The 26,785-nt window shown below is 43.4% G+C and overlaps 1 protein-coding gene across 3 annotated transcripts in view; it reads right to left on the reverse strand.

The window, feature by feature from the left end:
• Positions 1-314: 314 nt before the first annotated feature.
• Positions 315-26,785, reverse strand: part of LOC148019904 (uncharacterized) — a 61,155-nt gene continuing 34,684 nt past the window's right edge. The window contains exons 4-5 of one of the 3 annotated variants that reach the window (XR_015694888.1): positions 1,388-1,605; positions 1,070-1,204 (exon numbers count right to left, since the gene is read on the reverse strand). Coding sequence is in view for 2 of the 3 variants with exons in the window: in XM_087700097.1 (XP_087556223.1) it covers positions 951-1,204 (254 nt within the window). In the remaining variant the exon portion in view is untranslated. Of the gene's footprint in view, positions 1,205-1,387; positions 1,606-26,785 lie in introns of all 3 variants that reach the window. The other 2 variants (XM_087700097.1, XM_087700098.1) reach the window with 2 other exon arrangements.

Below are 26,785 nucleotides of genomic sequence, written 5' to 3' on the forward strand. Positions count from 1 at the left end.
TGAGATTTTTGTGGAAGGATTTTACCATTCTATTAGTTTTCTTATTAGGGATCTCATAGCCTATGGTTCATGTCTTCTATAACTTAGCTTGTCAGTATGTTTGTACTTCATATTCGGATACCAAATGTAAATTTCATAGGCTCACACAAGTATTTTACTCCTCTTCTTTGTCGTCATATCCTAGACATTGATTCATAGGTATAAGATCTTTTTCTCTCATGAGTTGTTTCAAGTACTATTGCATATTGTTAGTTTTTGTGTCATAATTAATTGGTTCAAGTACTCTTTAAGTGTGCATACGCGTACCTAGGACTTAAGAAACGAGTGCCATGCCACCCGAACAACAATCCATACATATGAGGGAAGGCACCCTTTCAAAAACCCACACAGCATTACAGCTGATGTGACAGCCATTTAGATGGGCAATTTGGTTATTTCTCTAAAACAAGTATCACGATACAAAAGGGCACAACCCATCATATTGTGCAAACTTCATGTAGGGTAAGGTCAATAATGTTTGTGCCTAGAACAGAAGAGCGCCACAATCTGTCTAAAGACCAGTTTGGAATCCCAGTCTTATAGATCTAACTGCACAGCTAAGTTACTACTGGTATGCAAAAAACCAAGTAACTCGGTTGACTATAGGGATAAACCCAACACATCAGCACAGCCTTCAGCTGTCAATAAGTTTTGATTGTCATGCCAATAGGATTGCACTCAAAAGGTCCCCAGAAATATCGCATGTCCATCACAAAAAAGAAATGCATACCCCCTAACATTTCAAACATCGCCTCACCTGCCTTGCCGGCTTCCAAACATTCAGGTTAGCTTCATTGGACGTGCCCAAGCACCTCCTTCATCTATCATAATATAACCTCCTTGCAGAAAGTACTCAAAAGACAATTCCACTGAAGGGTGACGAACTTGCTGCAAAGTTCATCAGAAATAGTTCAAACCGTGTCTTTTCCTGGCAAGTGTCTAATTAGGATGAAGTTCCAGCCAACTGGAGAACAGCCCACCAATGGTGGCCCTGGATCATCAACAGAAATCAGAGTTTCTGCTTGAACTTCCACTTGCTTTGGAACAGCTGACTCTTCCAAATTCTCCTTTACGGAAGGTGGGGCATCACTTCCTTTCTTTTGCTTTGCCAATAGCATGGTCTCTGCTCTCAGCTGCTTGCACAACTCCTTAACCTGCCTCATGCCTGGACATGCATATTACAGAAATTACTGAACTATTTCCACATCTTAAGCTTCCAGAATAACTACATCAATTCTCACAAACCCAAAAACCAAAAAAAGCAAAACCGCCCAAAATTTTATTTATAAATGTGAATAAAACAGGACACAGACAGACAAAACACACACAAGATGTGTCTTCAAAGTACCTGCATAAAATCAAGTCTGATCCGAGCTTCACCTTTGTTTAAAGGTTCACTACTGTTACTTGTATCACATCCGATCAGCTAAAATTCATCCCCTCCATTCCCTACAATGCTACGGCCTTTCATTTCACCCTTGTGCAACTAAGATGTGTTGCAAAAAAAAAAGGCACTGCAATGTTCCTTGATCAACGTGAGGGAACAAATGACTGCATCACTAGGCACTGCACACACCCACCAACAATGCACTCCTTTTATTGTGATAAATAGTACACTGACAAGAGCCCTCAAAGCAAGAATATACATATCGCTAACACAGTAGCTATCATATAGGGATTGCTACAAGAATCGTCTATAAAAATACAGACATCAAAAGGTTGGGCTCCAAGCTGTATGGTTTCTTTCCATACTGTCCAAAGCAAAGATGCCAATATCTAATCCAACAGATGAACTTGGAGAAACTTTTCTAAACTAGAAGAAAATCTACCAAACAGCCAACTGTTTCCAGGAAGCAATCTAGCATGTAACTAACCCAAGCCTTTGTAGACTATAACAAGCAATGAACTCCAAAGAAATAGTCTCTGTTTTAAAGGCATCTTCTTTTCCATATTTTGCCTATATTTGGTTTTCTGCACAATCATACTCTTTGTTTCTTGTAACACCAATGTTCTAATCAAGTTAAATCACAAGGGGTGATGATACTAGAAGGTGAACCCAAGGCACATGCACTCTTTTTGTTGCACTATATTACTAGTGGGAAACCTTCACTAGAGCCTGGAGAGGAAAATTCACAAATTTTGGAATGAAGAAGATTCGAGTAAAATTGCAATGAGGTGTTACAATTTGAGACCATGGGAACCACATGCATGGAAGAGTCTAAGAATACGTCACTTGGAAATAAAACAGAATCACTCTTAAAATTCATGAAGTGATCATGTGCTTCGATCCAACTTCCAAGTTTCACCAGTAAAACCACTCTCCTCAACCAAGTAAGCCCATCATTCAAACAAGACTTGATAAATGCAAGATCACATTCTGCAAGAAGAAGTCACATATTACAACTCTTTACTGTAATAGACCTATATAATCCCTGTAATTGATCAATGAAACCCTAATCAATGCTCTTCAGCTGAAATCTTTGGGTCTTCAATGACTCCACTCATGGTATCTGTGGTGAGGGATATAATGGCATGACAAGCTCCCTGCACGGGCTCCGAATCACCAAGAGGTGGGCAAAGTTCCCCCCAAGTCGGTTGGTTGCACCCCTTTGGGATCTTTAATAGTGGGGAAGGGTCACCTCTCTATTGTCCCACTATCTCCCCTTATATCCACCTTTTTCCTCGGTAAGATTAGCAACATGGCAGGAGCATTCTATTTAAGTAAACAAGGATGAAATGCATAACTGAAAATTTCTTTCAGCCTTCAATGATATGCGAGATTTGATCAATGAAAAATGAAATCAAAAAATAGAGATTGGCTGAGGGTCTTACCAATGCAATTCAATGACTCAGTGATTGCAAGAACTTACCCTTTACAATATTTCTTTCTTGAGTACAAGAGGATCACACAATCAAATCAGAGTTATGCATCAAGACAATGTAAACAGTAATCATGATGAAAGACTGCTTCTTAGAGATGAAACTTGGGTTCTTGGACTTGGGCTTTTGAGATTGCATCATCTTTATACCACAAAAGCAGTAAATGGACTTGAAATGAAAACCATAGACACATCGATCTCCTCACCTTGCCTTACTAGGATAATCTAGTGTGTATATGAAAGTAAATGAAATTGATTCACCACATTGATGATAAGATTCATGCTGGAGATGGAGAGCTGCTGTGAGCAGTTTCCAGCCAGCCAAGAGGAGATTGGGGGCTGTACCAGCTAGTAGAAGACCCAAAAACAGCAAGCAACTGCATCTAGAGGCCGCCTTGAGGCTGGCGACAGCTGATTGTGCAACATGACAAGACAGGGCAATAGGTTTCCTTCTCCACATCAATGAGAGGTGGGGATAGAAGAGGAGGGCTTGCCAGTCACACTTGGGTTTTAACCTCCTTTCAAAGCTACCTCCTTGCTCTTCTATTGAATGATAAGCTTCATGGTCCTGATTATCGCACTTGCAATGCTGCAATGAAAACTTGGTTTGTGCACAAGCCTCTATGGTACATAGTCTCAAGAGCTTTTGTGTATCCTCGAATTTTAGATCCTCTTCCGAGTGATTGGGACTGCCACAACTATGAGGCGACAATTCTTACATGGGAGTCAGATGATGCATGTGCTTATTCTGTCCTTTTCGCTTGCATATCTAAAGAGGTCCTTCTGACAGTTACCTCCTATTAGACAACTTCAGAAGCCTGGGAGAAGTTATAGATGTTGTCCAAGGCTCCATCGACCATGCGAGCTATAACCCTCTATGGTCAGCTCCAACAAATGAAGTTTGAGCCAAAAGATACCATTCCAGCTTTTTTATTTCGTGTTATAGGTGCAAGATCAACTTCAGCACATGCAATTCACTCTTCCAAAAGCTGTTGTGGGGATTGCACTATTAGCTCCCTCCAAAGTTTGATGGAGTAGCCAATGTTCTACAGGCCCAGACATCATCAACACCAATTAGCTTTGATCATATGTCCTCATTGTCATTGCTCAATGCTACTTGAGCATGAGGCATCTTTGAGGCTATAAGGGGGCCTTCCATCTTGGTATGGTGGTCATGAGAAGGCTTTTGCAACTTCAAAGAGGGGTGACAAAAAGAAGAAAAAGGCCCAATGCTATCACTATGGTAAGAAGGGACATTTACACAAGGATTGCAAGGAACTAGTGGCATCCTAGAATAAGAAGACGACAAAGAAAAAGCAAGATATGAACTCTTCTAACAAGAAGTCATCGTTGTCCTCTGACTCCAATTCCGATTCTGACTCTTAGTAAGGGCAAAGTCCAAGGCACAAAAGGGCTCATCTACTGTAGTGAAGGGAAAGGGCATAGCAGCCCCTTCCTCTGCTACCTTCTAGTGCTGGTGATGCAAGTCATCCCTCATGACTCTCATATGCCAAAGGACAGTCTGAGAGGGTGGTAGAGGTGGGGTAGTTGAGCCTCATCCATATGTTCCACATAGGTGCAAAGGAACCAAAAAGGGGCTTCCACTACGCATTGACCAAAGTCTGACAAATTGAAATCCAAGAGGTAGGATTGACATCCAAGCTCATGATGGGTTGCTTCTTGACAAAGAGTGAGATTTGCTCCTAGTCTGAGCTCACATGAGTTGAGAATTTGGCAGTTTGGCTGAAGGCAGGGAATCCATAGTCATGTATGCTACTGCAAAGGCATTGTTGGCAAACATAGAGAGTTGCTATGACTACTTTCTATTTTCAAGGGCTGGTATGATCAACAACGACGACAAGTTTTCTTGGAGGCATCTTGGCATTGGCTTGATCACCCATTGCTTGCATATCCATGGTACATTCCGATGGTTATTATTGTAAGCACTATAATGAGTCATTATCATTGTACATTGTATCATCCCAAATCACCCATGATCTAAGAGACGGTGTTAGCAAATTAGTGAGTTTATGTCCAAGTCTCTACATGTATTTGTGGGCTAGCCATTTTATTTCCACTTGTGATGTAGCCGCCAGTTTATTTGGGTCAAAGTTTGGTTGCATGGTCACTATTTTGGTAGCCAAACTAATCATTTTGTGGCCCACCAACTAGTTGATTTGTTCATTTTCCTTTCTAACTTAAATAAAAAGAAAGCACGAGCAATGATTCTTTTCTGCTTTTTAGGTTGTCAAGGCCAAGGAGAGCTTTTACAAAACCTTTGTAGATTCATATGTCATTGTTCAAATGGATTTTATAAATGGGCTCTTCCTAAATAGACAAGCCAAATGTTCATGGGTTAGCTATCCTTGTGAAACCAAACAAAATAACTAATATTTCATCACTACTTCAGTGGAAAATGCTGCCACAAAATAAAGATTTTCATCTTGCTGATGATGACCGAGGCATTCCAATCTAATGTGAAACCTATTTGTTTAATGTGATGGATAAATATTTGTTCCAAGGGAGAAGTTGGTTCAAATGCCCACACAACTGATGACTCACTATTGTATCTGTATGCTCTCTTGTCATGGTATATGGATTCCGTTTCCCAAGCATCTCCTCCTTGAGTTCTTTTGCAATGTTTATGTTTATTTTCAGTCTCTCTCTTCTCTTGTGTTGTGTGGAACCAAAGAAACCAAAGAAACTAAACCCCTCTGGCAGTAACTCCCTAAAAAGAATAGGTTTTGCATGCACTACTATCTCTCAAGTCATGTCGACGAGGAGAGTTATACTAAGGCCCATGGTCTTCCAACTAAGAAACCACAACAAAACACATCCACAAACAACACTTCACTTGGACAATTGAGTGTGACTACACCTTTAGCTATTGCACAACTTTCTCTTCCTCCTCACACACAACCACCTCAGTGACACACTGCTAGACATCTAGCATATAAACAACCCCTTCTACCCCAACCTTGTAAGTCTCCTAAAGGATTGGATGAGTGGTTTGCTAACCCCTCTCCATTAGATTTTCACCACTATCTACAAGCACTTCTAGCCACCATTTTGGGGTCTCCTATACCCTCACCTAGGACCACTTCTCCACCTCGCTTTGAGATTCATTAGTAGAGACCTACTGATGGAGTCTAGACGTGTGCAATGATAGCTACTCATATCACCAATCGGTGAATATTAGATGCTTTGCTTAGCATTTGATTGAAGCTGTTAATCAATTGTGCAAATGTGAGATATACACGTGATGTGCAAGTTAGTTATTTCAGAATGTTGAGCAAAAGATCTCGAGATATTAACCGGTGCCAAAGGCAAAAGTTCTAGTAAGTTGTTCTTGACAAGTATTAGGTGGTACTTGGTGAGAAATTTTTAGCAGAGAGAATTTTATTAACCATTGTCAATGGTGAGATTGGAAACTAGGTATTAATTAATTATTTAAATGCTACAAGTGAGAGGAGACTGGGCAAGTGAAAGGAGGCTAATTGGAGACTCGAAGAGAGAGGAGAGAGTAATTCTAGAGTAAGGAACTAGAGGAGAGGTTGAATGAGCAAGTCGCTAACAAATCAAGCCCATTTGGAAACCACCAAGAGCATTGACCCTGCGTAGGCAAGAGCAACCCAAGGTGCAAAGAACAACAAGCGACGGTTGGGCAGTGGAGATTTTGGGCAAGCGAAATCCTCCTATCTCAATTTTCTCTCTCCTCAACATTCTCTATTATTCTCCAGTCATCTCTCAAGTTATGTTAGCTTATCTCAATCATTTCAATCATTGGACATGAAGAATTCAAAGATTCACTGCTGAAACTCTAATTTACAACAAAAATTAGGGTTTGACAGCCACCTCGAGAAGCATGCTTAGAATTTAAGGCCTAGTACTTGAAATTCAAAGGCTAAGATTTGTGAAGATTAAAACACTTCAAGAGGCCAGCAAGCCAGCATTAAACTTTGGAAAAAAATCATAATCCAAGGAGCAAATTCAAGGCCAATCTCCAAGCCAATCGAGGAGCAAATTGATTTGAAGGCTTGTTGGTTACTATGGACAACAAGATGTTTTAAAGATTGAAGGAGATCAAGCTGGATCTCAATGTAATTCAACCTTTAGCAATACAAGTTAAAGAAATACTGCAGGGAAAGCCAGTTCTAGAGTTAACAGTGTGAAGAAATACCCTAAACACAGAAAGCACAAAACCAATAGCACAACAAAGCACAAACCGATAACAAAATTTAGGGTTAGGATAACTCAAAGACAATCAACACAATGAATAATGAAGTGAATGACTATTGAATTTACAAGACTCATGCAACAAACACACTATGCAATAAATACTGAACCTCGAACTCTTGCATCTCTAGAATCAAGGCAGAGGTTATGAGTTGGAGAGTTTGTCGCACTCTAAAACGGATCCTGAAATGTAGCAAGGCAACCTCCTGTTCAAAGTCAAAGACAGAGACAGAGAGTTGGAGTAACAGTGTAGAGCAGTGTACTCTCTCCACCTTCCATTATACATTCTCACACATAACTTAAGTGAATAGTACAACCTAAGGTCTCAAGGACCATTCACACCAAAGACTGCTAAGGCCTAAAACACCGACTTATTCAATGTCCGCATAGTGTGGTACAGCTAGACATCCTAAGTGTCGGGTACAATCATAACTAAAGACAAATAGATGAGCTTAAAGTCTAACACTCCCCCTCAAGCTCAAGACAACATCTGGACACCAAGCAGCTATCTAAAAACACTGAACTTATCTTTACCCAGAGACTTGGTAAAGATATCTACAACCTGCTCATCAGTCTTCACATGCATGAGATCAACTCTCCCTGCAAGAACCATCTCTCTGATGAAGTGGTAGTGTACCTCTATGTGTTTTGTCCTGACATGGTAAACTGGATTCATAGCCAGGAGTACACTACTCAGATTATCACATAACAAGGTCACTGGAGCATCCACGTGTATATCCAAATCAGCCATAAGCTTGAGCAACCATGCAATCTCACATGCTGCCAATGTAGCACCCCTATTCTCTGCCTCAGTACTCAATAAAGCAACCATAGGCTGCTTCTTGCTCCTCCAACTGATCATGCCGCTACCAAACCCGAAAGCATAGCCACTAGTAGATCTATGGTCATATGAGCATCCTGCTCAATCTGCATCCGTATATCCAATCAGTTTCAAGGGCTTATCTCTAACATAGAACAAGCCATAATCTACAATGGACTTAACATATCTCATAATGCGTCTAACTGCATCCAAATGCGGCTTTCTGGGCTTCTGCATAAACTGGCTTATGAGCCCTACAGCACAGCTCAAGTCAGGCCTAGTGATGGTCAAGTAAATCAGACTGCCAACCATCTGCCTGTACATAGTCACGTCCTCTACTTCAGCCCTAGTACTCATGTCTAGCTTAACGTTCTGATCAAGAGGTGTATCCAATGGTTTGCATTCAGCCATTCCATACTTCTTCAGCATTTCTATGGCATAGCGCTTCTGCATCAACCATAAACCATTTTCAGCTGGAACTACCTCAATGCCCAAAAAATACTTCAATTCTCCTAGGTCCTTCATGTCAAATTCAGATTTCAACATCTTCAGTACATGCTATATGCCCAAGTCATCATCACCAGTGATTATCAAATCATCAACATATATGACCAGCACTACCAAGCCACTATCAGTCTTTTTTCGTAAATAGGCTGTGATCAGCCCTACCAACAGCAAATCCCAAGCTCTACAAGTAGTTATTGATCCTTGCATGCCACGCTCTCGGAGCCTGCTTCAGCCCATACAATGCCTTTTTCAGCCTGCATACATAATGCTGAAAATCAAGGTGTACATACCCTTCTGACTGAACCATATAGACATTCTCTGCCAAGTCACCGTTAAGAAAGGCATTCTTCACGTCCATCTGCTGCAATTTCCAGGCTCTAGCAGCAGCCAAAGCAATCATAGTGCGTATGGTTGCCATCTTGGCAACAGGGCTGAATGTTTCCTCATAATCAAGTCCATACTGTTGGGCATACCCCTTAGCAACCAGCCTGGCTTTGTATCTTTCAACACTGCCATCCGATTTGCATTTGATCTTGTAGACCCATTTGCAGCCAATAGTCTTTTTCCCTTCAGGCAGTGGCACAAGATCCCATGTCTTATTTTCAGCCAAGGCATTCATTTCTTCATCCATAACTGCACACCAGTTCTCATCTTTCACTGCTTCAGCATATGTACCTGGTTCTTTGATCTCCATCACTTTTGTCATGTAAGCATAATGATTTGCAGAGTAGCCACTGTATGTCAACCTGTTAACAGGATATTTGACTCTCTGCGATCGTCTAGGCTATGGTGCACTGCTCGATTCCCCTCTCTCATGAGGCGGAATGTACCTACTTTGCCTCGTGCCAGGCATATAGACAGTCGAAATACCAAGTTCACTGTCTAAAGTGTCAGCAGACTCATATCCAAAAGTCATTCTACCAAGTATCATCATACCAGATGCATCCTAAATAACTTTCTCTTTTCCTTTACTGTCCAAGACATCATATCTCCCCCTCACTGACATACTGGTGTCAGCGGATGGTGAGCTCCTCAATCTCCCTGTCCATGGGGATATTGTCTAACCACTAGGACTTGTCATAGCAGTGCTCTGCTGCGAATCAACTGTAGATACATGAGTGAAAGGCATATCAGATGGCACTGCAACCGGTGATACATACCAAGAGCCCATCTCATCAAAGATAACATCCCTGCTCACCAAAGTCTCCTTGGTAGAGGGATCATAGCATTTGTATGCCTTCTCCTACGAATATCCAATGAAAACACACTTATGTGCTTTTGGATCCAACTTCTTCCTTTTCTCATCTGGAATGTACACATAAGCAAGACAACCAAAGACTTTCATGTGACTTACATCCGGCTTATAGCCATACAGCTTCTCAAACGGTGTCATCTCATGAATACCTGCAGTGGGAGTCCAATTCAAGATATACATGGCTGTCATAACAGCCTCAGCCCAATAATAGAGCGGCATCTTCTTCTTATTCATCATGGCACGAGCAGCTTCCATCAAGACCCTGTTCTTTCTTTCAACTACCCCATTCTACTGAGGAGTGTAGCTGCAGGTAAGCTGCCTACGTATGCCATTTTCAGCCAGAAAATTATCAAACTCATTTGACACATACTCCCCACTGCTATCTGATCTCAAGCAAGAGATATAGCACTCTAATTCCTTTTCAACTTGCTTTTTAAACTGCTGAAAAATAGCAAACACTTCATCCTTTGTCGTCACAATGTAAACACAAGTATAGCGACTATAATCATCAATAAATGTCACATAATACTTTGAGCCTCCCATAGATGCATTATGGGCTGGCCCCCAAACATCAAAGTGCGCTAACTACAACGAACGTATACTCTATCTTACATGCCTGACAAACGGCAACCTTGATTGCTTACCAAACTGGCAAGCATCGCATACATGACCAATATCTGAGTATTGGAACTTGGGTAAACCTGTAATAACCTGTTTTTCCTCCATAATTTGCAGCCTTTGCAAATTCACATGCCCCACTCTCTTGTGCCAAATTTTCAAATCTTTGATAGTGCCAGAACCATGGGTAAACATAGCTGAATTCAGCTCTGGCAAAGTAGCATCAAGAGTAAACATTCTACCATTCATGTGACCGCGAGCTATTAACTTGCATCCATTGCCAAACTCTTCAATAAAGCAACCATGCTTATTGAATCTAACCTGCAAGTTCTGCTCTGTCAGACAAACAGTATGTTCTTCGTAATCAGTGGAACATGCAGTATATCATGCAAATTTCTCTTTCTGCCATCATGAACCACAAGAGGCACTTTGCCTTTATACTCAATGCTATGTTACGTGTCATCACCTGTACATACATAGCCATGTTTTTCAGCCACCATGTCAGTGAACCAATCACCGTGAGGGGTCATGTGGTTCGATACCCTTGAATCAATATACCAAACTGCATCATCAGTGGATTTTTCAACAGCCCTGTCTTTTACATACTGCATGGCAAACAGTCTATCACCTGAAGCATCATTTGCCTGACTAGACGTAGCAAAATGTCCATGTTGTTTGCCCTTTTGATTGCCCTGCTTCTTCCAGCAGTACTTGGCATATGCCCATATTTCCCACAGTAATGACAATCCTTATCCTTATTCGGATTGTCAGATGGGCACTGCTGCAGCCAAGAGCCTCTATCTCTAGGGCTAGATCTCCCCCTGCCTCTAAAGTTTCCACCACCTCTTGCATTCAATACCTGCTAGTTGTTACATCCATAGAATGCATTCTGCTGGCCTCCTCTGCCAGTCCCATAGCCTCTACCACGGCTGCCACGGCCGTGTTGATTGGAATTAAAACTGCATCCTTTTTTTAAGAACTTCTTGACCCTGTAGCCAAGCCAAGTTTAACCTCCTCGTGGATAAGCAATGCAACTAGCTCATTGAAATCAAGCATTTCAGCCCGCACATACACAGAAGTGTCAAAAGACTTATACTCAGGTCCCAAACCATTCAAAGTCACAGCAACCATGTCTTCATCTTCAACCTGTGAACCAACAGATGCCAGCTGATCTGCAATGGTCCTGATCTCCGTGACATAATCCTATATGGATCTGCTCTTTCTCTCCATGTTGTTGAACTTCTGCTTCAACTGTATCTTTCTGGCACTTGTGGTTGTGCCATAGTACTTGACCAGGATGTCCCAAGCATCCTTAGAAGAGCTGCAATTCATTATCTGCATTACCATGGCATCTGATATACATAGAGACAACCAGTGCAAGACCCTGCAAGCTCTTTCTGTCCAAGCTCGATGTAGTCGTCTCTGATCAGCTGTAGGTCGATCTGGGAGCTTAGGTTCAGCTTCGACTCCAGTCACCAACTCCTAGTATCCTTTACCTATCAGGAAGTTTTCCATTCTGAACTTCCAGATGGCATAGTTATGGCTGCCCAACTTCTCCCCCTCAATCTGGGTAATATTGTCTATCCTTTCTGCATTTGCCATGTTGTAGACCCTGTCTGGCTACCTGCAAACCAATTCTTCTTAACAGTTCAGTTTCAGCCTGCAACTAATTATGACAGTTTTCAGCACTCTATGTGCTCAAACACTCAGTTATTCCAGCCTGAAGACAATGGTACATGTACCTCCTGACACTTGGCAATCACCTAGGTATTGTGTAGGGAAAGGTTAGGCTCGGAGATCGAAGCAGACAATCGTTACACGCAATGAGAGAGACAGAGAGAGTGCGAGAGAGAAGAGTAGAGAGTGAACACGTTTTTCGGTACAATGACGAGTGTACCACTTTAGGTTTTTTTAGATAGATATATGTATGAAAGTACAACGTGCTAAGGGTGTGTTCACACCTGTGCACATATAAAATACACGATGGCCCTTTATTCCCAACAACCTCCCACCTAAAGGCAATGTGTCTTAAGAGGAGAAAAGAATCAGCTAAGTCTAAGTATGTACAAAGCTGAAATAAATATATCTATCCAACTCCCATCATCTATCGGCAATGAGCAAACCGCTCTACTGGAAGACCCTTCGTGAGAAGGTCTGCACGGTTATCATCTGTATGCACTTTGACAAGCTCAATGCCCTTGCTGTCAAGTACATCTCTAATGAAGTGGTACTTCACCTGTATGTGCTTTGTCTTTGCATGAAAGACAGGATTCCGTGCTAGCATGATAGCACTCTGACTATCACAATGGAGAACAGGTAACTCTGAGATGCCAAGTTCTCCTACCAAATGTGAAAGCCATAAAGCCTCCTTGCATGCCTCAGTAGCAGCCACATACTCTGCCTCTGTAGTAGACAATGCAACACACTTTTGTAGCCTGGAGATCCAAGAGACTGCTCCTCCTGTGAAAGTAAACACATACCCGGAAGTGGACTTCCTACAGTCAGCATGACCAGCATAGTCTGCATCTGTAAAGCCAACAACAGATGCCTTCTGCTTTCCAAAGCAGATGCACAACTCCTTTGTGCCTTTGAGGTATCTCATAATACCTTTCACTACATCCCAATGCTTCTTGCCAGGGGTTGCCATGTATCTACTAGCAACTCCCACTGCAAAAGCAATGTCAGGACGTGTAGCAACCATAGCATACATCAAACTGCCAACAGCTGAAGCATATGGTATCTTGGCCATTTAAGCCTTCTCATCATCAGATGTAGGACTATCCTCTGCACTGAGTTTCACATATGGAGACAATGGAACCCCAATTGTTTTTCCCCCTCCATATTAAAACGCTGCAAAACTTTGGAGATATACTCCTGCTGAGACAGATAGAGTAAGCCTTTCGATCTATCTCTGAGTATTCGCATGCCAAAAATGTGATTTGCATCAACCAGATCCTTCATGTCAAAGCTACCATGAAGACTTTGCTTCAATGAATCCAAGGCATGAGTATCCCTGCCAGCAATCAGCATGTCATAAACATACAAAACCAAGACAATCAGGCCGTCATCTGCTGCCTTCTTGGTGTACAAGCAATGATTCACTTGACTTCTATGAAAGCCTTGGGACTGCATGAATGTATCAAACTTATGATACCATTCTCTTGGTGCTTGTTTCAGCCCATACAAACTTCTTTTGAGTTTACATACCATTTTTTCTTTCCCTTGCTCAACAAACCCTTCAGGCTGCTGCATATATGTCTTCATGCAAATCACCATGTAAAAACGCAGTCTTTACATCCATTTGTATGAGTTCCATATCTTCAACTGCAACCAAGCCCAAAATGGTTCTCAATGTAGTCATCTTGACTACAGGAGAGAAAATCTCATCAAAATCAATTCCATGCTCCTGCTTGTACCCTTTTGCAACCAATCTTGCTTTGCACTTTGGTGAGGAACCAGAAGCGACCTTCGTCTTGTAAACCCATTTGCATGGAAGGGTTTTCTGCCCTTTAGGCAACTGCACCAAGTCCCAAGTGCCATTTTTTTCAAGAGATTCCATCTCTGACAGTATGGCTTTATACCATTTCTTGCTGTCATGTCTGTCCATTGCTTCCTTGAAGCAAGACGGTTCACCACAGTCTGTCAACATGACATACTCAGCCATATTAATTGCACCAGGAAGAAATCTGTCAGGTTGTCTAGTAGCCCTAGACGATCTCTTAACCCAATGGTCATTGTTTGCTAGCTGTTCCTGCAAAATTTCATTTTCAGCATGATGTCTTGGTATTTCAGCCTGCAAATCAGCATTAACAACTTGCTGTCCTGGCTGTTCCTGCACATGTAATGGCTCATTTTCATGGGCAATAACTGGCTGATCATTTTCAGCATCATTTTCTGCATTCATAGGTTCATTTACAGCAGGTATTTGCTGCTGTACAACTGACACATTTTGCTATCCAAAAGGTATTTCTTCCCGGAATACAACCCTACGGACCTCCTCAGTCTTTTTGGGCTGTTTGTGCATGCGATCTTCCCGAAAGATAACGTCATTGCTGCGTACTACTTTCCTTTTCTCGGGATCCCACAATTTATAACCCATTTCACCCTTGTCACCATATCCTAGGAAAATGCATTTACAGGACTTTGGCTCAAGTTTGCTGCGTTTTTCTTTACGAATGTGCACAAAAGCCTCACAGCCAAACACTTTCAAATGAGCATATGAAGGTGGCTTGCCCGACCACGCTTCTTCGGGAAACCCCCCCCCCAAGACCTGTTTGGTGACCGATTAATTAGGTGAACGGCTGTCATAACACCCCCTGCCCAAAAACCATGGGGTAATACATCATAAGACAATATCATACGGACCTTATCCTGTATGGTCCGATTCATATGCTCTGCAACTCCATTTTGGGGTGGATTATGAGGGGTAGTAAGGTTCCTCTTTATCCCTTTGCTGTCAAAAAATGCCTGAAAGGCTTGGGACACATATTCCCCACCATTGTCAGAGCGAAGACACTTAAGTGTCTTATATGTCTGATTTTCAACCAATGCCAAGAATTTTTTAAACTCGTCAAACACTTCATCCTTGCTACGAATAGGGTAAACCTATACTTTCCGTGTAGCATCATCGACAAAGGTGATAAAATATTTCTTTCCCCCTAAAGATAATCCTGGCATTTGACATAAATCCGAATGTACCAACTCTAGAGGAGAAGATTTCAAAGAAAGAGACTTTTTGTGATACGTCTGTGCATGTTTGCCATAAATGCAATGATCACAATGCTCAAAATCAGTATAACGAAGACAAGGCAAGTAACCCAAACAAGAGAGCACTTTCATTCATGTTTGACTCATGTGTCTCAACCAGCCATGCCACAAAGAAACGCTTGGCTGCTCGGTCACGGAAACAACATGGTCAGGCACACTAGATACATGAAGTGGATACAAAGTATCACTCTTGTAACCTCTGGTAATAACCCTAGATCCCTTACAGATCTTCCGTTTTCCATCAACAAAGGTGGTATGAAAACCATCATCATCTAGTTGCCCTGTGCTAATCAAGCTCTTCTTAAGCTGAGGTACATGCCGTACATGCTGAAATGTAAAGACAGAGCCATGCTGAAACTGTAACTGCACACTGCCAATACCTATAATCTCACATGCATAGTTGTCCCCAAGATGAACAACACCATGTCGACCCCCTATATAGACAAAAAACCACTCACGATGAGAGGTGACATGAAAGGAAGCACCTGAATCAAGAATCCAAGTATGCATGTCATCATTTGTATCTACAAGTAGAGCATGTGCACCAAAGTGTGAGGAGACAAAGAGTACATCACTCCCACTGTCACTGTCGTGAGTGACTACATTCACCTCTTCAATTTTTACACTGCTCTTCTTAGGCTGACTGTCTTTCTTCTCTTTTTTGCAATCATCTGTCTTCTTGCCTTTTCCTTTCTCTTTCTTCCATTTGTAGCAGTCACGTTTAAAGTAACCCTTCTTGCCACAATGATGGCATTCAACATCTTTGCCACGTGATTTACTGCGTCCCTTGCTATCATATTTGCCATTTTGCTATGATCTACTCCTAGTATACAAAGCACTGGAAGACTTACTGGATGCACTGTTCTGCCGATTCATCTCTTCCATAAGTAGAGCAGTCTCTACATCAGCATACAATCAGCATACAAAAGGATTACATCAGAATTGCTCATAGCAGTCCCGAATGTATCCCAACTCTCTGGTAGAGTGCAAAGCAAGAAAGTAGCCTTAAATTCCTCATCAATCATGAACTTCAAGGCAACGAGCTGGCTGAAAATGGAGTTAAACTTACTCAAGTGAGTAGACATTGCTGTACCTTCTTTCATACGCAAATCCATAAGCTTTTTCAGCCAATACACTTTGCTTGCAGCACTCTTCTGTGCATATAGTTCTTCCAGTCTAGTCCATATAGCATATGCAAAATCCAAACCTTCAATGTTGAACAGCAAGGCATCAGAAATTGATAGCTCTATGGTTGAGCGTGCAAGCTCATTCAGCTCATCCCAATCATCCTAATCCATGTCCGCGGGCTTTGCTCCTTTGGTTTTGATCGACTTTGCTTGCTTCTTTTGTAACAGGATATTGTAGCATTGCTTTTGCCAAACTGCAAAATTCTGTGCGCCTTCAAGCTTCTTTATGTGCATCAGATTACTGCTGTCATTGCTGCCAGCCATGATTTTCAGCCCAAATGTGACCAAAAAACCAGTAAATGCAAGCCCAAACTGTCACCCAAGTGACCAAGGTACAAACAAGTACCAATCAGCAATAAATGACCACGCAGTAGTACAGATTTCAGATCTGTAATTAAATTTTCAGAAGTGCCAAACCAAGTGCTACAGCATTATCCAACTGATTACAGCTGTTCCAAGGACATGTGCATCACATTACATGAGAAATCCCAAAATTTCAGCTGCAATTTCTGTTGTACATGTACCTACGAGCATAAAATTTGACACGAACGGTCAAAAGCCCCAAAATTTTGTGCTCAAAGCATCAAACACACATCTACATTTCCTCTGCCATGCATAGGACAGTCCAATTTTGCCAAAATAGAGCAATTTCAGCAAAAACCCCAAAATCTTACCAAGTGTTAATGTCCAAATTGCGCGGAATTCAACCTGCATGTACATAAAATGACCAAATGCTGCACAAATTTTGCCCAAATCGCAAAAGCCCCAAATTGCACGAGGTCCAAACTGCCTCAATGTCGAGAAATTGGGTTAATTTCAGCCCAATTTGTGCATGTACATGAAAAGCCCCAAATGTTGGGGACAAAATGTCACAAATTCCTGCAATTTCTAAGAGAAATATCATTGTTGCATCTTGCTCACACCAAATCTGGACAAATCCCCAAATTTTCCAAGTCCTGCGTGCATTAATTTCAGTGAAATTGAAAGAATTTCACTGAAATGTAAAAAGCCCCAAATTTCTGGGACAATTTTGCACAAACCTGAGATATTGTGCTTGCGCACGTGAAACCTTGGTTAGAGGGGGGAATTTCAAACGATTTTGAAGAGGAAAAAAAAAATTTGATAACATCGCCTGTTTGTCGTTCGCGCTGGTCGCTCCGCTAGACACGGTGCCTGTCGCAGGTCCCTCACGCCACGTGTCAGCTGGTCACCGTGCAATCGCCCCGTCGTTCTACAAATCGATAGTTCGTGTGGAGCCCCCGTCGTGCAGCCTGTCACCTGTCACGCAGCTCGACTGGTCACACAGCTGTCGCCCGCTCCTCAACAATCCACAAGACTGTTACACGAGACTCTGCTTGTCACGTGCACCTCTCAACAGTCCACAAGACTATTACACCTGTTGATCTACCCCTCAACAGCTTGAGTAAGCCATTGGCTCTGATACCAGTTTGTAGGGAAAGGTTAGGCGCGGAGATCGAGGCAGACAGTCATTACGCGCAGTGAGAGAGACAGAGAAAGTGCGAGAGAGCAGAGTAGAGAGTGAACGCGTTTTTCGGTACAATGACGAGTGTACCACTTAAGGTTTTTTAGATAGATATATGTATGAAAGTACAATGTGCTAAGGGTGTGTTCACACCCGTGCACATATAAAAGGCACGATGGCCCTTTATTCCCAACATATTGCAGCCTGCATGTACGGACTGCATTCAATGCAAAACCAGCATGTATTTGGGCAACCTGTTCATGTACAGACAAGCAGTCTGTAGGCTGAAAAATGACAATAACCAGCAGCTCTTTTTGAGCTCAACACAGAGGGTACGTGCCCCAAGATCACTTACAGCAGTTCAGAGTTATATCTTTGCATATGGGGTTCCAGACATATCAGTCTGACACTGAATGCAACATGAACTGCAAGTACAAAAGCAAGGTACACTTGCTGTAAATTTCAGTCAAGCATAAACAGTCAATGACAATGTATTTCAGTCCAAACTCTTCAAAACATCATAGACATGTACCACCATACATGGGATCCAATACATGAGCCTGACCGCTTCCAAGTTGTCCCGTCTTCAAGAGCAATATCAAACAATGCATTCACACTTCATGACCATCCAATAGAGTGTCAAAGCATTTGTTTTCTGATCCAAATTTCAGTTTCCAAGAGCATCCAATGCTCATGTCAATCCTCAAACAATTTTGCAAACATATCCAATGTCATACATGTCATCAAGACCAACAAAAAAAACATGTAATCTTCCAGTGTAGATGAATGCTTGTTATAGACTGTGAATGACAGTTTTCAGCCTGTCAAGAACTCACAAATCTGAATTCTTTTGACACCAAACTTCAGTTTATAAGCATGGCATTCAATACATATGTCTTCTTTGCATGTACAGAAGCTTGGGTGATTGTTTTGGACATGTTTGAAGGCTCCATCCTCATGTTTGACATGCATACATGCTGTATGTACCCTGTATACAGCAGACTGAACATTTCCAGACCTGCAAATAGTCCTTTCAGCTCATTGATGAGTCCCTAACCAAGTATTGACATGTCCAAGCTTTCAATAACCTCTCAAAGAGCAAAGGCAAGCTCTATATCAGTCTGTGAATGGTGTAAGTGACAGTTTGCAGACATTTATGACAGCAGCAGAACCAGGCGCAATCACGCAGGCAGTAGATCTGATGGCAGCAGCATATGTTGATGATGATGATAAAGATGAACACTTGGATGTGCTCAAGGGTGCTCCCCAAAGCTCCCACAAAAGCCTCAAACACTAACATGAAGCATAGACTCCATCTGACCAAAATGCATACCTTGTTGCACAGACAATGACAGTCAATGGCAGTCAGCCCTCTTCACTTCAAGAACCTGTGTCTTCACTCCCGAATGCTTCACTCCACAGAGCCCAGTCATGGATGCTCTGATACCATGTTCATAGTCAGAGACAGAGACAGAGAGTTGGAGTAACAATGTAGAGCAGTGTGCTCTCTCTACCTTCCATTATACATTCTCACACATAACTAAAGTGAATAGTACAACCTAAGGTCTCAAGGACCATTCACACCAAAGACTGCTAAGTCCTAAAACACCGACTTATTCAATGTTCGCATAGTGTGGTACAGCTGGACATCCTAAGTGTCGGGTACAGTCATAACTGAAGACAGATAGATGAGCTTGAAGTCTAACACCTCCGTGTGTCAAACACTAGTGAACGCAATCTTGGAGGCTGGAACTGATGTAAGCAACAATGAGGAGAGAGAATATGCAGCAAACACAAACAAAAAAGTACCTGGCCACCATGCAAAGGAAAGTAATAAACAAATGCAAGCTGACTAATGTTGAGCGACAGGTGCAAGCTGATGGCAATAGTGCAGATCATGATGATGGCTGCTAGAGGAGAGGGAATAAGTGCAATCGCAAGTATAGACACCAAACACAAGCAAGAAGATGATGGCAATAGATCCTACTGATTGCAACAGGATGCAAATGATAGCGACTATGTGTGGATGCCTTGATAGCAGCAAACACAAGCACTCTGATAATGGCCACAACTCTAGGAGGTAGATGACAGTAAGAAGATGATGAAAGAGCCTGGAATCAGCCACCAGATGGATGCAAATTGCAATGGGAAGCTCTAATTGTGATGTCCGCCGCAATGGAGCATGGGCATCAAGGATACAGGCACTAAAACCTGCAAAAACGACATTGAGGTAGAGTGGTCGATTGCATGCCTATTTATAGAGAGTTTGAGGACACCCAAATTAAAGTTTGGCATGCGGAACATAGTTACTCTCTAGGATTACATTTCTTTTTTTTTAATAAGATTTTTTCATTAATTAAGCATGTTTTGAGACTGTTTGAGTCAAGCTAATGCAATTTTAGCTCAATACCCCCTCTCAAGCCCAAAATTGAGCCATGAGAAATAAGCCCTTTTGTTTATTTTATTTTACCCCAAGGCATCCTATCCCAATGCAATCAAGGTATCAAGCAAAGGATGCACGTCGGCTGCCGAACAACCTACCAAGACTACAAAGGTGATAAGTGATCATCCCAAAGAGGTTAGGGCATTGAACCAAGGGTGCTTGTCGACTGCCCAAGGATCTACCAAGTCCTCTAAAGGCGGATGGAATCAACAATGAACTTAATTCTTCTTTTTTAAGAGCTTTCTTTAGTTTGTCACGAGATTTAGCATTAAGGGTTTTAAAGCAGTGTTTATTCCATTGAGTCACTATGCCCCAAGGTACATGAAATAAAAAATGGTAAGCTACTACCTTCATAAAACAGGCAAACCTATCACACACACTACTAGGATAAGTGCCTAGAAATTACCTAAGAGTTTATGTGTGCCAATCATATGAAAAATATGTGGAGAGAAAATCAATACAACATGCAGAGTTGACCACTCCAAGGGTGATAGAAAAGGGATAAATACACAGATATATATTTACATGAACAAAATGCCAATGCATGGGATAATACAAAGGAAGATGCAAGTTGGCGTCCTCATGCAAATACGATGCAACGGTGCCACTTAGACTAGACAACACCCTCATAGAAAATTTGTTTACTTGTCCAAGCACCCTTTTATAATCATGTCATCCTAGCACTGCAAATGAGGTTACAAATATCCATAATGTAAATTACAAAGTAAATAAATGTGTGAGAGTGAAAAAAAAAACTGTAAGTATCATCACTGTCACTATTAACAGAAAGAAACCACCCCCTCTCAAACTGAAAGGAGAAGTAAGAGGGAAGCATCCTCTTCCCATCAATCTGAAGAAGTAGAGAAGGGTGTACCCAAGCCGATCTAAGGTAGAAGGTACAACCGGCCTATTGACTACCTTCGTCAAAATATCTACAAAATTATCACTAGAAGGCACAAACTCTAGGCGAATAGTGCCTAGCTCAACCTATTCTCTAGTGAAGTGGAAGTAAACCGCCACATGCCCTGTCTAAGGTGTGATGATCAGATTGTCCCCAAGGGCAATGGCACACTTGTTGTCACAGTAGACAACGGTAGGTGCCTCACAAGAAAACTGAAGCACACCCAACAAGCTCCTCAAATATATGGCCTCAATGATACTATCAAAGAGAGCATGATTCTCTGCCTTGGCCGTGGAAACCAACACCATCTCTTGCTTATAGCTAGTCTAAGAGATGGGTGTCATACCCAAGGTAAAGAGGTAGCCACCATGGAAACGCTGGATGTTAGAATCTCTCGTCCAGTCAAAATCAATGTATCCCTACAAGCATAAATTGTGACCATAAGTTAGTCCATAGTTATAAGTATACCTTAAATATCTTAACTCATGAAGTTAAACAATCCAATAAGACATCCTAGGTGCATTAAAATACTAACTAAGCAAACTAACTGAGTATACAAGATCTGGTCTAGTATGTATTAACCAAAGTAGCTTCCCTACAACAAAGCAATAGATGTGAGTCTCAAAGGATTGGCTTGATGTATCCGCAAGCGAAATATCTTATCGTTCCAATTAGTAGAAAAAAAACATGTAGATTGCTCCATATAGACTTCGTCCTCCAAATAACCATTCAGAAAGGCATGAGCAATAGGTGCAAAGGTTTCTTCATAGTCAATGTCGTGTTCTTACCTAAAAACTTATACTACAAGGCGAGGCTTGTATTTGTCTAAAGTACCGTCAACCTTTAGCTTGCTCCTAAAAATCCACTTCATCTTAATGATCGATTTGTGATGACAAGGATAATCCACCAAGTTCAAAGTTCCATTTCAATCAATCAACAGTGATGCATATGAAGCTTGAGGGGCGAGCCAAGCACACCTTCTAAGGCCCTCCAAAGTGGAATTTGATGGAAGGATCCCCAATCCCACATGGTCTACTGGTACCAATGATATAACGGGTCTCGCAAAGGGGCCCTAGGAACAGAGTGTCTGTAGAAAGATCAAGAGCGGGCAATAGGCCCAACTCAAAAGGTATGATCTTATGAGATGTGAGAGAGAGATAAGAACACAAAGTCCAGTGTAAAAGACTGCATGTTGACCCTCTTATCAAAGACAACATCCCTCCACAACAATCACCTTGTTCGTTGGAGAATTGAACAAACGGTAGACTTACGCTTCTGAAAAATAACCCACAAAGATCAACTCGAGGGGTAAGCTTTCCCATCTTATCATCAAGGGTGTGCATATAAGCACAACTATTGAAGACTCTGAAGTGAGAAACAACAGACTAAGAGCTAAAAAATGCCTCGTACGAAGTCCTTTTAGGAACCGCTGGAGTCGGACATCGATTAAGAATGTACACCGAAGTGTTAACAGCCTCAACCCAAAAGCACTCAAGAAGCTCTGCTACGAAACAACATAAAGCCTGCCATATTCATGATTGTTCAGTTCCTACGGTCTACGATTCCATTTTGGGCAGTGGAGTTGATAGAGATAAGCTGGTATACAGTGTCTTGCTCCTATAGAAACTCAAAGAACTCGTGGGAGGTAAACTTGTGAGAGTGCGCTGCGGAAGAGGAAATACGAACACGGAGGGAGAGAGAGAGAGAAAGCAGAAAATAAGGAAGAGAAATCTGCACTGACTGAAATGAATGCTGAATACACTGAAATGAACTGATCAGTCCCTGCACGCAGCCCGAAGCGTCAGTGAGGGCACCAGATCAAGCTGATGATGATGGCAGCACCACCACGGGGGAGGAGGAGTGTGGGAATCTGCAAGAAGACAAGTGATCAAGTGGGGAGGGGGGCTGCCAATAAATAGGCAAAAGGACAAACCCTAACCCTAACCCTAAAATGGGCGCAAACCCTAAAATGCCCTAAAATGGGCGCCCCACAACAGTGACCAAAAAGTGGCCGGGCAGCCAGTGACTGCCCACTAAAAGAGGCCAAAAAGAAATACACATCCTAAGACAGCCAGTCGAGAGTGACTAGCCTCCCCCATCATAACACATGACAGACATGTCAAAGCTCCTAATGTCCTCGTCTGACTCAGACTGAGGCTCACAGGCAGGAGATGACAAGGCATGACAAACATGACTACTAACACCCCCTCTCAGATCCTGGATGTGGCTGAAGGCCGAAGAGGAAATAGATCCTGGGGTGGCAAGAGGAATGCCAATGTCGATGAAGTCCGTCGATGTAGACTGCCGCTGAAGGAGCTCCTCACAATCCTGGGAATCCCCCTCTAAAACACGAGGGGCCAGGGAATCCACAGCCGCATCACCGAGATCGTCCCCCTCTGAAAGGGATAGGGGGTACGAGGGAACCACCGGAGGAGAAGGTGGGGGATGGGAAGGAACCTGTGGAAAAGAGGGTGCACAAGTGGAAACGGGTGTAGCAATAGACTGCTGCGGAGGACCCTGCATCAAAGAAGGGGAATGGAGCCTGTAAAGCCCGCTCTCCTGCCAACCTGTAGATAAGACAGCTCCTGTAGAAGAATCCTCAATAACAACGGCATGCTCGGTGAAGATCACTCGTGTGCCAAGCCTCGTAAGGCCATAAACTGAGAAGAGGGGAAGGCCCAAATCCGGAACATGTAGGGCCTGTGAAAAGGAGCTCGAAGGTCGGTCGGTAAACAAAGGCAATGTGCCAACACCACTAATAGGCACCGATAAAATGTCACCAACAGTGACTGAACCCTCTGATGGACGGAGATCCTGTAACAAATCACCTCGGGGAGTCATATGACTCGAAGCACCACTGTCCACTAACCAAGGCTGCGCAGAAGATACTGCAGCCACGGAAGAAGAATCCTCCTCCAAAGCATGGATATGAAGGAACACTGACTCATGGGTAACAGCTGGTGTAGAGGTAGAAGAAGGCTCCGATGTAGATCCACCCTTCGCTCCCGGACGAAGGTGAGGGTACTTCTGTGAGAGTGCGCAGCGAAAGAAGAACACGAACACAGAGGAGAGGAGAGAGGAAGCAGAGAATGAAGGAAGAAAGTCTGCACTGACTGAGATGAATGCTGAATACACTGGAATGGACAGAACAGTCCCTGCACGCAGCCCGGAGCGTCAGTGAGGGAACCAGGACAGACTGGAAGCAGAGGCAGCACCAATGCCGGAGACGGAGACGGAGGAAGCAGTGCTGTACCTGCAGAGAGTGAATGCTGGACTGACTGGGGGGGCTGCTATAAATAGCCCCCAGCCAGCAAACTGGCCGACCAGCCAAACTGGCCGACCTGGCCAGATTTGGCCGACCAGCCAGATCTGGCCGACTATGGCCAGATCTGGTCCGACTGCCCAAAATAATGGGCAGTCAGCCCAGAAACAGCCCAGATTGGGCTGTAAAATGCCCAAGGCTGCATGCTGACTAAAGCAGCCTAAAAACACACTGACAGAGCTCCTCTGTCTCCTGTCAGACTCTGACAGGAGCTCACAACCAGGAGATGACAGACTGAGACTGAATAAGAGCAGGCTAACACCCCCTCTCAACTCCTGGGAGAGTCTGAAGACCCAAGAACCGCATGTGATGAAGCAAAGAAGCCTGAGGCAACGGCTTCGTAAAGAGATCAGCTGCATTGGCCGCCGTAGGACAATAGACCACCACCAGCTCCGAATCCACGATCCGCTCTCGAACATAGTGATACTGAACCTCAATGTGCTTCGTACGAGCATGAAACACCGGGTTCTTGGCCAGAGCAAGAGCACTCTGGTTATCCACGCGCAGCTCCGTAGGTCCGGTCTGGGAAAAACCAATCTCCGCGAGTAAGCGACGGAGCCAAACGGCCTCCATAGCGGTCGAACATAGGGCCCGATACTCAGCCTCTGTAGAAGAAAGTGCCACAGTAGGCTGCTTCTTGCTGCTCCAAGAGACAGCACCAGATCCAAGGGTGAAAGCATAACCTGTAGTGGATCGTCGCGAATCCACATCACCTGCCCAATCAGAATCACTCCAACCAGAAAGGGTAATTCCATCTCCATACATGATCCCAAAGGATCGAGTCCCCTGCAAATAGCGAAGAACCCGCAAGGCCGCCTGCCAGTGATCCTGGGTAGGAGTCTGCATAAAGGAAGACAATAAAGCCACCACAAAAGAGATATCCGGCCGAGTGTGAAGCAGCCAGATAAGAGAGCCGACAAGGCACCTGTAACGGGTGGGATCGGTAAGAGGAACTCCAGCTGTCAAAAGCTTGGACTCAGGGTCCATAGGGCATGAGATAGGCCGACACTCAGCCATATCAAACTCCGAAAGAAGCTCGGAGATGTACCTGTGCTGCGAGATAAAAATGCCCTGTGCCATCTGATAGATCTCCAGACCTAGAAAGAAGTGAAGGATCCCTAGATCCGTCATGTCAAACTCCTGCTATAGAATGGACCGTGTATGCTCCACCTGCTGAGTGTCGCTCCCTGTAATGATAAGATCATCCACATACAAGATGAGGAACACTGAAAGAGAATCCACAACCCGTAAGTAGAGGTTGGGATCATAAGCGGAGCGCGCAAAGCCACTCTGTAGAAAGAAGCGGTCAATCCACTGGTACCAAGCACGAGGAGCCTGCTTTAGGCCATAAAGAGCCTTCCACAGCCTGTAGACATGATCCTCCTTCCCCTGCACAAGAAAACCAGGAGGCTGTGAAACATAAATCTCCTCCTCAAGAACGCCATTCAAAAAAGCAAACTTGACGTCCATCTGATAGACAGGCCAACGGTGGTGAGCAGCAAGAGCCAAAAGCACTCGGATGGTGGACATCCTAGCTGTAGGAGCAAAAGTCTCAAAGTAATCCAACCCTGCACGCTGGGCAAAACCCTTGGCAACAAGCCTAGCTTTATGCTTGTCCAAGGAGCCATCTGCAAGATATTTGGTCTTAAAGACCCATTTCACACCAATCACCTTCCGCTTCGCGGGACGCGGTACAAGCTCCCACGTATGGTTTCGCTCGATGGAGTCGAGCTCGGCCTGCATAGCCTGTCTCCAAATATCCTGTGCAAGAGCCTCCTCTACAGTGGAAGGCTCGGAATCCTGAAGAATCTGTGACATAAGAGCATAGTTCACACATAGTGAACTGTCCCGCTGGGCCTATAAACGGGCTGATCGACGTGGACCTGAAGAAGAAGCAGGAAAGTGAGTAACACCTGAATCCTGCATGAGCCGGCGATACCATAAAGGAATCCTGAGAGACTCCTTCGGCTGTGAGGGAGACCGGGGGGTCTCCGGAACCTGTAAAGCACCCAAATCGGAGAGGGACTCCCCCTCACCGAGTGAAGGTAGATCCTCCGCATCTGAAGAAGGCTGTATATCCCGTGAAGATCCCGAAGTGGCGGTAGAAGAGCTCGTAGAAGACGAAGGCACATCCACCAAAGGGGAAAGGGAAGCCGAAGGAGGAGGAATAGGGGGGGTGCTAAGGGTGATCCTGGAAGGAAGTGAAGGGAGAGAAGGTGGGGGGGGTCCGTCGATGATGAAGAAACATCTGAAATAGAACCATCAATCGGATCCTCAGAGGCCGAAGCCTCATCAAAGATCACATCCCTGCTCACCTCAACCTGCCGC

This window comes from Lygodium microphyllum, chromosome 19 (genome assembly GCF_053477565.2).
Source record: "Lygodium microphyllum isolate KBCC chromosome 19, Lygodium_microphyllum_v1.1.10, whole genome shotgun sequence".
NCBI lineage: Eukaryota > Viridiplantae > Streptophyta > Polypodiopsida > Schizaeales > Lygodiaceae > Lygodium > Lygodium microphyllum.